Source organism: Lucilia sericata, unplaced genomic scaffold (assembly GCF_015586225.1).
Source record: "Lucilia sericata isolate MDLA Ls3-8-SP2 unplaced genomic scaffold, ASM1558622v1 Contig000617F_arrow, whole genome shotgun sequence".
NCBI classification, from domain to species: Eukaryota; Metazoa; Arthropoda; class Insecta; order Diptera; family Calliphoridae; genus Lucilia; species Lucilia sericata.
The window spans coordinates 27,890-39,094 of record NW_023994623.1 but is presented as its reverse complement, the minus strand read 5'-3'; the positions used below and the strand labels follow the sequence as shown (position 1 = coordinate 39,094).

The window sequence follows — 11,205 nt, the reverse complement described above, 5'->3', positions numbered from 1 at the left end:
ATAGAGTAATCTATATTATAAAATTTTTAATAATCTAAATAACATTTTGATTTGTTTTTTTTTCAAACTTTAATTTGTAATACGCCGTTAAAAGCGCCTCTCAAAGACATGTTATCAAAATTAATTATAATTCCTTCATGTGAAATATAAATAAAATTGGAAAAACTTTAAAAAATTGTATTTTTATAATTTGATCCAGATCACCAAACATTGGCGTAAGGACAAAAATTCTTCAAACTATTTTAAATTATTAAAATTAATAAAACATCTATATTTATTATATAGTCTCTATAATTTTTTTTATTTAAAGATAATTTTTTACTTTAAAATTATAATAATTTAATTAAAATTTTTAAGCACATTTAAAGCATTTTTTTTTTTCAAATATATATTTTTTTTGAAGAAACAAATTGGAAAACGAACTAAGAAATTTTATTTCATTACATAAAATATTTTAAATACTATAACTAATTGCTATTAGCATTGAGTATACATTTATAATGTATCTGTTTTTTCTTTTTGTTAATTTTACTCTTAAGGGGAATCTCAGTTTTGGCCGTTCAATCGGGATACAAGTAGTCTTGCAAGATATTTTGGAAAGCAATTTTAATTTTACCACGATCTCGACCATTTAGCTTTTGTATATCGGGCAGTAGACTCATTAAGAACATGGCATCTGGATCGGTTTTACAATCACATAGCTCGGGTGTGGCCGGAGCGGGAACCGCTAGTAAGGAGGAAGAATTAGCTGAGCCGGCGGAGGAGGTGGTGGGGTTTAAGGGGTTAGCTGTGGAATTAATAGCGGAAATTTCAAAACGTTGCTGGTGATGATGATGTTGCGTATGACTCATGGAGGATGTGGAGGAATAGTGTGAAGCCGAGGTGGAGGAGGTGGTAGTATTATGATGTTGATTGTTGGAGGATGAGGAGGAATTTAAACGAGCCGTAGAGTTGGTAACCGGTTCCAGGTCATTGTTTACTACCGAGGAGGCTGAAGAGGAATTGGAGTTATTGCTCGTATTGCTGCTGGTGTTATTGTTGTGGCTAGAGTTATTGTTATGACTTTGGGTGGTAGTGCTGACCACCTCCAGAGGTTTAGCAAAGGTGGGTCGCACAAATGACACATTATTGGTGTGATTGGTGGAGGAAGCCATTAACGAAGACGAGGAAGACTGTGAGGAAGAGATATTATCATGAGATCGAGCTCTTTTGTGGCGAAAATCCTCATAGAATGCTCTCGATTGTAGGCGCTGCAAATGCTGTAAACGCTGTTGTTGTTGCTGCTGTTGTTGTTGTCTTTTTTCCAAAGAATTTAACACAAAGTTGCGCATTTCCGCATCATCCGCATCGTGATCATCCTCATCTACTAAGGGTCTTTCCACATTATCATACTCATCAGCAATATCTTCACATTCGGACTTAATAATATCGTGGGCCAGGGTAGAATGAGCAAAATGTTGTGGTGGATTAGAGGGTTCATCATCGATCATATCATCCAGTTCGGAGTTATTTGGCTCGCCATCATCAAAATAACCATCCAAATAAGGATCTAGCTGAGGCTGTGACGGTGAGCCATTATTTGATTGTGTATTAAGAGAACTAGCGGCTGCTGAGGCTGCCGCAGCCACTGCTCGCTCCCTTTGCAGCCGATTGGATAAGGAACTTATTTGCACTAAAGCATCTTGTACTTGTGAATCCAACGATTTGGATTGTTGATGTTTTCTGTAGGTGAAAAATGAAAAGAAATGGAAATATTTTTAGTTTTAATGTTCTGTGGGGTAAAGCAACACTCACTTCCTTAAATAGGGATGTAGGAAGAACATGCGATCGAAATAGGTCCAGCAAGGCGGCACCTTTTCCTCGAGATAATTCGTATACTCACGGCGAAACGAGATGCGCAAGTTAGTCCATTTAGCCAGACTGGCTCCAGCTGTAAAATGAATTTTATTAAGGCCAGACATTTTTATTGCTATATAGGTATCTCACTCACGATTCTTTTCCAATTTCAAGTCGACCTCACGCCAAAAATTCTCCACATAGGGACGACAGAAATAGTATTTGTGTCGTGGATTATAAATTGCCTCATTACGTTGCACTAAATCAATTAAGGCAAATACCTCCTCCGTCAACCATCTAGTGGAAGTACAGGCATTATTATTATTACTATTATTAATGGTGGATGAAGAAGCCGCATTCGAAGAGCCCGTTATAGAGCTAAAATATTCCGTAGACATATTAGTAATTAAATCACATTATTTTTTCCCCATTCACTTTAGTGTCTAACGCAATTTTTTCGCAATGTGATGTGGGTAATAAACGAGAAAAAAGCAATTTATAAATTTTATTGCGAAAAATTCTTGCAAAAAATTTTCACCAGCAAATAAAAACACACAGCTGTTCGACAGAGTTGTATTTTCCACATAAACAACAGAATTAATAACATTATGAGACATGCTATAAGAAAACTTATAGTTTATGAAACACCCAGTAACAAATGTTGACATTTCTAACTTAGTTTGTTAAAACTATATAATTTTTAAAAATATTAGCCAATAACACTACTTATAATTTATTTTTATTATAAAAATGTTATAATTATTGAAATATATTGTTTTTATTAATATTTTTATTGAAATTTATCAGTTTTTTCTATTGTATAATAGTTTTTTATATGTGGCAGCGCCCTCTGCCATTTAGTAGTTTTGTTGTTATTTTGAACAGCTGTTCAATGTAAACAAACTTCTTTTACATTTGGCGCGCAAATTCCTGTATACAAGCAGCTGTCAGTGTAAATTGGCGTGTGTTTTTCTTTTTCGGCTTTAAACTATTTTTGTAAACTTTTATTGGTTTATTTTATAAAAATCTGTTAAAGCGGTTGTTTGTTATTCTTTTTATAAGTTGTTTTATTTGTTGTTAAAAGTATTTCCACTAAAAATCAACTATGGATGTAGCTGATGCTAATATTGGTCAACTGCGTGTTAAAGATGAAGTGGGCATAAGATGTCAAAAGTTATTTCAAGATTTTTTGGAAGAGTATGCACTGAAAACATTGAAATAATAAGAATCATAAAAATTAATGTAAATTTTCATATAGATTCAAAGAAGATGGTGAAATAAAGTATGTTAAACCAGCTGCCGATTTGGAGTCACCCGATCGTTGTACATTGGAGGTCAGTTTCGATGATGTTGAAAAGTATAATCAGAATTTGGCCACCACTATAATAGAGGAGTACTATAGGTAAGTTTATTAATAGAAATTACTTGTGGATATCCTGTATAATTTTCTTAAAAACTTTTAGAATCTTTCCTTATCTCTGTCAATCTGTTTCCAACTACGTCAAAGACCGCATTGGCTTGAAAACCGAAAAAGAGTGTTATGTTTCCTTTACCGAGGTGCCGACACGTCATAAGGTACGTGATTTAACCACCTCCAAGATAGGCACTTTGATTCGTATCTCCGGCCAAGTGGTGCGTACTCATCCTGTACATCCCGAACTGGTTTTGGGTGTTTTCATGTGTTTGGATTGTCAAACCGAAATACGCAATGTGGAGCAACAGTTTAAATTTACCAATCCCACTATTTGCCGTAATCCTGTTTGTGCCAATCGTCGTCGTTTTATGCTGGATGTGGAGAAATCCCTCTTCGTTGATTTCCAAAAGATACGCATCCAAGAAACTCAATCGGAATTGCCTAGAGGTTGTATTCCGCGTTCGGTGGAAATTATTTTACGTTCTGAATTGGTAGAAACTGTTCAGGCGGGAGATCGTTATGATTTCACCGGCACTTTAATAGTGGTGCCCGATGTAGGTGTTCTTAGTATGCCGGGCGCTAAGGCTGATATGGGTTCACGCCATAAGCCCGGAGATGGCCCCGAAGGTCTGACGGGTCTTAAGGCTTTGGGCATGCGTGAGCTTAACTATCGTATGGCCTTTTTGGCCTGCAGTGTTCAGGCAACTAATGTACGTTTCGGTGGTACCGACTTACCCATGTCTGAGGTAACGGCTGAAGATATGAAGAAGCAAATGACAGATGCAGAGTGGAATAAGGTCTATGAAATGTCGAAGGATCGTAATTTGTATAGTAATTTGATTACCAGTTTATTCCCCTCGATCTATGGCAATGATGAGGTGAAACGCGGTATATTGTTGCAGCTGTTTGGTGGCGTAGGAAAGACCACACATGAGAGTAAGTACTAAGTGAAAATGCTGCTATTTTTGTGAAAAAGTTCTAATTTTGTTCAAAAGCTCTTTTTCACTGAAAAAGTCCTTTTTATTAAAAAAGCTCTTTTTAGTCAAAAATGGATTTAGCTTTTCTCTAATTTCCTAAAACTAACACCTTTCCTTTTCACTTTTCAGAAACCACTTTACGTGGTGATATCAACGTCTGTATTGTCGGTGATCCCAGTACGGCCAAATCACAATTCCTCAAACAAGTCGCTGACTTTTCACCTCGTGCCGTCTACACTTCCGGTAAAGCCTCTTCGGCAGCTGGTCTTACTGCTGCCGTAGTAAGAGATGAGGAAAGTTTTGATTTTGTCATCGAGGCTGGTGCCCTGATGTTGGCCGATAATGGTATCTGTTGTATAGATGAATTCGATAAAATGGATCCCCGAGATCAGGTAGCCATTCACGAAGCTATGGAACAGCAAACTATATCATTGGCTAAAGCAGGTGTTAGAGCTACACTTAATGCTCGTACTTCTATTTTGGCAGCTGCTAATCCCATTAATGGCCGTTATGATCGTTCAAAAAGTTTGCAACAGAATATTCAGTTGTCTGCTCCCATTATGTCACGTTTTGATTTGTTTTTTATTTTGGTCGATGAATGCAATGAAGTGGTGGATTATGCTATAGCACGTAAAATTGTCGATTTGCATTCGAATATAGAGGACAATATCGAAAGAGCTTATACCCGTGAGGAAGTTTTACGTTATATCACATTTGCCAAGCAATTTAAACCGATCATTAGTCAAGAGGCGTGTAAACTTTTGGTAGAAAACTATGGACATTTAAGACAACGTGATACTGGTACTTCGGGACGCAGCACTTGGCGTATTACCGTTCGACAATTGGAGTCTATGATACGTTTAAGTGAGGCGATGGCTAAATTGGAATGTATGAATGAGGTGCAGGAGCGTCATGTTAAAGAGGCATTCCGTTTGCTTAATAAATCCATTATAAGAGTAGAACAGCCGGATATACATTTAGATGACGATGATATTGATGAGGCATTTACCGGCGATGTGGATATGGATCATGGAAATGGCACTAATAATGGCACAGCCATGGATACTGGGGAGGGTGGAGAAACTGAACTTAATACTTCGGCGGGCCAGACCGCTTTGCAAAAGAAAAAACTTACTTTATCTTTTGAAGATTATAAAAATCTCTCCACTATGCTGGTTTTGCATATGCGCAACGAAGAGGCCCGCTGTGAAACGGAAGCCTCTGATACGGGCATGAAACGTAGTGATGTCGTCACCTGGTATCTAGAACAAGTGGCCGATCAAATTGAATCCGAAGATGAGTTAATATCACGTAAAAATTTGATCGAAAAAGTCATAGATCGTTTGATTTATCATGATCAAGTTATTATTCCCTTAAAAACTACCGAATTAAAACAGCCGGGCAAAAGTCCCAAACGCACAGAGGAGGATGAGGAAGAAGATGATCCTTTGTTGGTGGTACATCCTAATTATATTATAGAATAGTTTCGCATTTGTTAAACTTTACATTTTATAAAGAAAAATATCTTCATTTGGTTTCCATACATATTGACTTTGTAGTTTTTAAGTTGGCCCTCGATTAGAGGGCTAGAGTTACTTTTTTATGTTCATAGATTGTTAAGCAGGAAATTATTTCAATATTTTTGCAACAAAATTTTTATAAATAAAAAATCTTAAAGAAATTTTATTGGTTTTCTTACGTTTTCAGTAGAAATTTTAGGGTTTTGTAGAAAATTGCTTCCAAACTTAGGTATTTGATATCCAAATCTTCTATTTTACACTTATAAGAAAAAGGTTTCACAATTCGCTAGATGTTTTTAGTCAAAAAATATACTATTAGTGAAATTCTGACTACCACTTTCACCCAATTTCTCTTTTTATCCCAAATTTTTGGACAAATTTAAACTAAAATCTTTCTAAATTAAATTTGTTTTCCATAAATCACAAATCAAACACATCATTTAATTTATTTTTTAAACAATTTCGAATAGTTTATTTTATATAAAAAATATCTTCCCTTTTTCTGGAGAAGATTTTCACCAAAAACAATTTTATGTAAAGAAATAATAATTGTGCAAATAAAATAAAGAAAACTTAATAGTTTCCAACTTAAAATTACTAAAGAATGTGTGTTTTTTTTTTCTCTTATAAAATGCAAATGAAACAAATCTACTTCATGCTATTTAAAAGAAACTTATTTATGCCGGGAATACCTAAATTAACAAGAATGAACTGAAAACAGGTGTGTGTAAGCAAGCATTTTGGGTGATTTTTTCTTTTCAACTTAAACGCAACAGAACTTATAAACTACCAGTAGTTTAGCTTTCATCATCCTCAATTTTAGGCGCCAAATAGTAACGTATATAGCCCAGCTCTTGTATGCGATATTCAACCACCAAAGGAACATCTGCCGACATAGACAACTGTACTTGTCCCGATAAGGGTGTGGCCTTGGTAAAGGCATTCAGGTAACGACAGGCGAAAGTAAGTGTAACAGGCTCTTGCATTTCTATGACCACAGCCTCTTCCTCCTTGTCTACACTGGAAGTTTGAGCCAATTTAACATTGGCTGAACCTACATCACCGGAGGCCGAGAATTTCACACCCTCTTTGGTGCAGCAAATCAACATGCTCTCACTGAATTGTGCCAAATCACGGCAAATGCGGGCAAATTCCATCGAAGGCATACGCACTACACAGGAATAATCGGTTTCGGGTATACCCAAGTGTTCCTGATCGAGATTCATAAGTTTCATTTCGTAATCAGAAACCTTTTCATGATTGGGTGATTCAAACATAAAGGTCACAGTATCGGCATTATCTTGGGCCTTAATGGTAACGGTGTCATCATTGTTGGCACACTTTAAAATCTTAGCCATGCTGCCCAGGTTCATGCCCATGGATATATTGCGATCACAGCGGAATTTGTCAAAGCCATCACTTCGTAAAGTTAAAGAAACCAAGGAAACATGAGAATTATCCATGGCTTGTAGCTAATCAAAGAAAACCACCATAATTAACAAAATTTTCCATTAATTTCATTTCGCAACTTACTTGTATGCCGGAATCACTGCAATCGAAGGTGCCTTCATTTAACAAATCTTTGATGGCATCCAAGATTTTCTTTAGGATAGTAGCACTGATTAAACGGGCTTCGAACATTTTGTTTTCTTTTTTAAATCACTTATTTACACAATTATTTTTTTCAATAAATTACGTTTTAGCTGCTTTCCTGTGCGGCTTTTTACAATTAAATGTGCTTGCGTTTGTCTTGTTGTGTGCAAAAATTGCTTTTGTGAGATTCGCACAAAAAAAAGAATGACAGCAGAACGCTTGTTTTGGCGCCAAGTGTCAAAAGTAATTTTCACAAAGAAACCTACGCCGACAAGCAATAACGGCGACGGCGGTAATTTGTATCTTGTTATTTAATGAGAAATCCTTTAAGTTTATGAATAATATCGAAAGCCTTTAAAGCAGTTTTTATAAAGATTCTTCAGAAATGTATGTTTAGTGTAGTTCCGCTTGTAAAGGCGAAAATATAAGGTATCGATTTCGACTTTGAAATCTTTGAAATTTTTACGACGGCTAGAATTTGAAAACGGTTAACCAAACAGACACAGGGATCTGTGAATGTGTCGCAATTCTGTAGAGAAGCGCCACCATGCGTTGAGTAGCACTATGAAAGCATACTATACAAAAAGTGATGACAATAATTTTACTTTTGTGTACTTGATAGTAGGGTTCTATAAATCGACTTTCGAATAATCGAACAATCTACTTTTTGTCGAAAAAAGTCGAAAAGTCGAAGTCGACTATTTCGTTCCAAAAAAGTCGATAACTCGACTATCGTCTGTGAAAAAATCGAAAAGTCGACTTTGTTAATAAAAGTCGAAAAAAGTCGATAAGTCGAAAAAAGTCGAAGAAAGTCGAAAAGTCGTAAAAAGTCAAAAAGTCGAAAAAAGTCGAAAAGTCGACTATTTATAAAATACTTATAGTCGAAAAGTCTAAAAGTCGACTTTTAATTAAATGAAAAAAGTCGAAATGTCGAAAAATCGACTTTTCATAAAATGCAAAAAGTCGAAAAGTCGACTTTTAACTAAATGAAAAAGTCGAAAAGTCGACTTTTCGTTTCAACTATAGAACCCTACTTGATAGGTTTCTATAAATCGACTTTCGAATAATCGAACAATCAACTTTTTGTCGAAAAAAGTCGAAAAGTCGATGTCGACTATTTTGTTCCAAAAAAGTGGATAACTCGACTATTGTCTATGAAAAGGGTCGAAAAGTCGACTTTGTAAATAAAAGTCGAAAAGTCCAAAAACTTCGATAAGTCGAAAAAAGTCGAAAAGTCGTAAAAAGTCGAAGAAAGTCGAAAAAAGTCGAAAAGTCGTAAAAAGTCGAAAACACGAAAATAGTAGAAAAAAGTCAAAAATAGCCGAAAATTTTAAAAAAGTGGAAAAAAGTAAAAAACTCTAAAATAGTCGGAAAAACTCGAAAAAAGTAAAAAAGTAGTCGAAATAGTCGAAAAGTCGACTATTTATAAAATACTAAAAGTCGAAAAGTCTAAAAGTCGACTTTTAATTAAATGAAAAAAGTCGAAAAGCCGAAAAATCGACTTTTCATAAAATGCAAAAAGTCGACTTTTAACTAAATGCAAAAAGTCGAAAAGACGACTTTTCGTTTCAACTATAGAACTCTAGTACTTGACAGTTAGTTAGTTATACAGTAGTTTTCCGATTTAACGACCATTCAATTCTACGAACATCGCATTTAACGAACAAGCTAATTTTTCCTATTGACTACCTTAAATAACGAACAAAACTTGTTTTTTGTACTCTGTTTAACGAACTAATAAAAATATTATTATTTAAATGAAGATAAAATGACATTTATCAAAAATAACAAATAACCTAAGTTGTAGCAAAAAACTATACCGTTGTTTTAAGCGGTGCTTTTATACCCAAAACTGTAACACATTCTGGGTTCTTATTAAAATTTTAGTTCGATGTAGCTATGTCCGTCCTTCAGATAATGACTTTAACGCTCAATACTCGCTTAACAATACGAGTACGCCGATGAAATTCGATACAAAAATGTTCTATACTAACCGAAATCTCTAACAAATTTTATGGGAATCGGTCCATAATTGACCTTACCCTCCATATCAGGCCCCTTAAGAAAATTACTTCAACGCTCATTACTCGCTTAAAAATACGAGTATAGCGATGAACTTCGAGAAATAACGAGAAATAACTGAATTAAAAATACAGCGATTAAATTCGACACAAATATGGCTTGAAGGTGGGTATATAAGATTCGGAATTTTGTGTTTTGTGCTATTTTTATAAAAAAAAGAATTCATTTTTATAAAATACATTTAAAAAATATTTTATGTACCTATTTTAAATTATTTTCCTACCAAAAACCCACGTTTTAGTTAGTACTGCATATAACGAACTTTTCAATTTTACGAACAGGCCTGACAACATATGGGTTCGTTAAATCGGAAAACTACTGTACGTTAAAAATTAATAAGTTTTTATCTACATTACTTTTTAATGCATTTTTTACTTTGTCACCTAAAACTATGCAATGGTTGGTTACCACTTAAATGAACCATTAAGATTTGTTTCTTTAAGGCAAACACACATATGCATGCGTGTAACTACAATTATAAAAAAATTTAAACAAAGAGAGATTAAACTTTGCAAGTGCACAATTTCCGTTTCCTTTCTCTCTGTTTTTTATTCTTATTTTATATTGATAATTTGTATGTTAATTTTGTAATTTCTACAAAAAATTTATTGAATTTATTGGAAAATAGAATTAGAAATAGTATAAACATGACGTCATGTTATATGATCTAATAACAATTGTTGTAATTGTATATAATGGAGGCAAAAAAGTAACACAATTGTTGAATATAAAATATGCAAATTAAAAATGACTTTAATATAAAAACAAGGGTATTTTTAAAAGCATTTGAAATACATATGTATAACGAAATTATTATACAAATAAATATGTCAATAATAAAAATATAGATTATTACATTGAGGAAATGAGAATGTAAATAATGTACATACATATTTTCTAAGAAATGTTAAAAGAAAGAACATGTATTTAATTTAGCTGTCGTAACCTAATAACAAAATTTAAAAATAGGAAATATTTTTTTAAACAAAAGTTTCTACAAAACCTACAATTATATTTAACAATGTAAGCTTTCATTGGTGTAATAAATATGTAATAATTATTCAAAATAAATGAGTTAACAAAATAATATAGCTAAAACTTTTTGTGTTTAAACAACCACAGTTTGATAAACTATAGACTATATATGTATGTACTTACATACATATGTATGTATATGTATGTACATTAGACTAGACTAAAGATTAAAATTTCTAGACTAGACTATATACTACACTATAGACTAGACTATAGACTAAACTCTGGACTAGACTATAGACTAGACTATAGACTAGACTATAGACTAGACTAGACTAGACTACTAGACTATAGACTAGACTATAGACTAGACTATAGACTAGACTATAGACTAGACTATAGACTAGACTATATACTAGACTATAGACTAGACTATAGACTAGACTATAGACTAGACTATAGACTAGCCTATAGACTAGACTATAGACTTGACTATAGACTAGACTATAGACTAGACTATAGACTAGACTATAGACTAGACTATAGACTAGACTATAGACTAGACTATAGACTAGACTATAGACTAGACTATAGACTAGACTATAGACTAGACTATAGACTAGCCTATAGACTAGACTATAGACTAGACTATAGACTAGACTATAGACTAGACTATAGACTAGACTATAGACTAGACTATAGACTAGACTATAGACTAGACTATAGACTAGACTATAGACTAGACTATAGACTAGACTAGCCTATAGACTAGACTATAGACTAGACTATAGACTAGACTATAGACTAG

General features: G+C 33.9%; 3 protein-coding genes across 4 annotated transcripts; 1 reads left to right on the top strand and 2 right to left on the bottom strand.

Annotated features, from left to right (window-relative positions):
* Window positions 1-391: 391 nt before the first annotated feature.
* Window positions 392-2,412, bottom strand: LOC119606734 (bromodomain-containing protein DDB_G0270170). Of its 2 annotated transcripts, none has more exons than XM_037960306.1 (3): window positions 1,991-2,412; window positions 1,795-1,930; window positions 392-1,722 (listed from the first exon to the last, which is right to left on the bottom strand). In XM_037960306.1, the coding sequence occupies exons 1-3, from the start codon at window positions 2,232-2,234 to the stop codon at window positions 561-563; spliced, it is 1,542 nt and encodes a 513-aa protein (XP_037816234.1). In that variant the 5' UTR covers window positions 2,235-2,412; the 3' UTR covers window positions 392-560. The 2 variants fall into 2 exon arrangements, with proteins under 2 accessions (XP_037816234.1, XP_037816235.1); XM_037960307.1 differs by having other exon boundaries at window positions 1,798-1,930.
* Window positions 2,413-2,762: 350 nt separating this feature from the next.
* LOC119606732 (DNA replication licensing factor Mcm6) lies at window positions 2,763-6,621 on the top strand. Its single transcript, XM_037960304.1, has 4 exons — window positions 2,763-3,033; window positions 3,095-3,238; window positions 3,300-4,186; window positions 4,357-6,621. Exons 1-4 carry the CDS (start codon window positions 2,942-2,944, stop codon window positions 5,709-5,711), a joined length of 2,478 nt encoding a protein of 825 aa, XP_037816232.1. The 5' UTR covers window positions 2,763-2,941; the 3' UTR covers window positions 5,712-6,621.
* On the bottom strand, window positions 6,196-7,583 carry LOC119606733 (proliferating cell nuclear antigen). Its single transcript, XM_037960305.1, has 2 exons — window positions 7,281-7,583; window positions 6,196-7,219 (listed from the first exon to the last, which is right to left on the bottom strand). The coding sequence occupies exons 1-2, from the start codon at window positions 7,386-7,388 to the stop codon at window positions 6,545-6,547; spliced, it is 783 nt and encodes a 260-aa protein (XP_037816233.1). The 5' UTR covers window positions 7,389-7,583; the 3' UTR covers window positions 6,196-6,544.
* Window positions 7,584-11,205: the final 3,622 nt, after the last annotated feature.

Coding starts and splice junctions, on each gene's coding strand:
- LOC119606732 (XM_037960304.1), top strand. CDS start 2,942: ATGGATGTAGCTGATGCTAATATTGGTCAACTGCGTGTTAAAGATGAA. Junction 3,034..3,094: donor TTTCAAGATTTTTTGGAAGA/GTATGCACTGAA, acceptor ATTTTCATATAG/ATTCAAAGAAGATGGTGAAA. Junction 3,239..3,299: donor ATAATAGAGGAGTACTATAG/GTAAGTTTATTA, acceptor AAAAACTTTTAG/AATCTTTCCTTATCTCTGTC.
- LOC119606733 (XM_037960305.1), bottom strand. CDS start 7,388: ATGTTCGAAGCCCGTTTAATCAGTGCTACTATCCTAAAGAAAATCTTG. Junction 7,220..7,280: donor GCAGTGATTCCGGCATACAA/GTAAGTTGCGAA, acceptor TTCTTTGATTAG/CTACAAGCCATGGATAATTC.
- LOC119606734 (XM_037960306.1), bottom strand. CDS start 2,234: ATGTCTACGGAATATTTTAGCTCTATAACGGGCTCTTCGAATGCGGCT. Junction 1,931..1,990: donor CTTGAAATTGGAAAAGAATC/GTGAGTGAGATA, acceptor TTCATTTTACAG/CTGGAGCCAGTCTGGCTAAA. Junction 1,723..1,794: donor CTACATCCCTATTTAAGGAA/GTGAGTGTTGCT, acceptor TTTCACCTACAG/AAAACATCAACAATCCAAAT.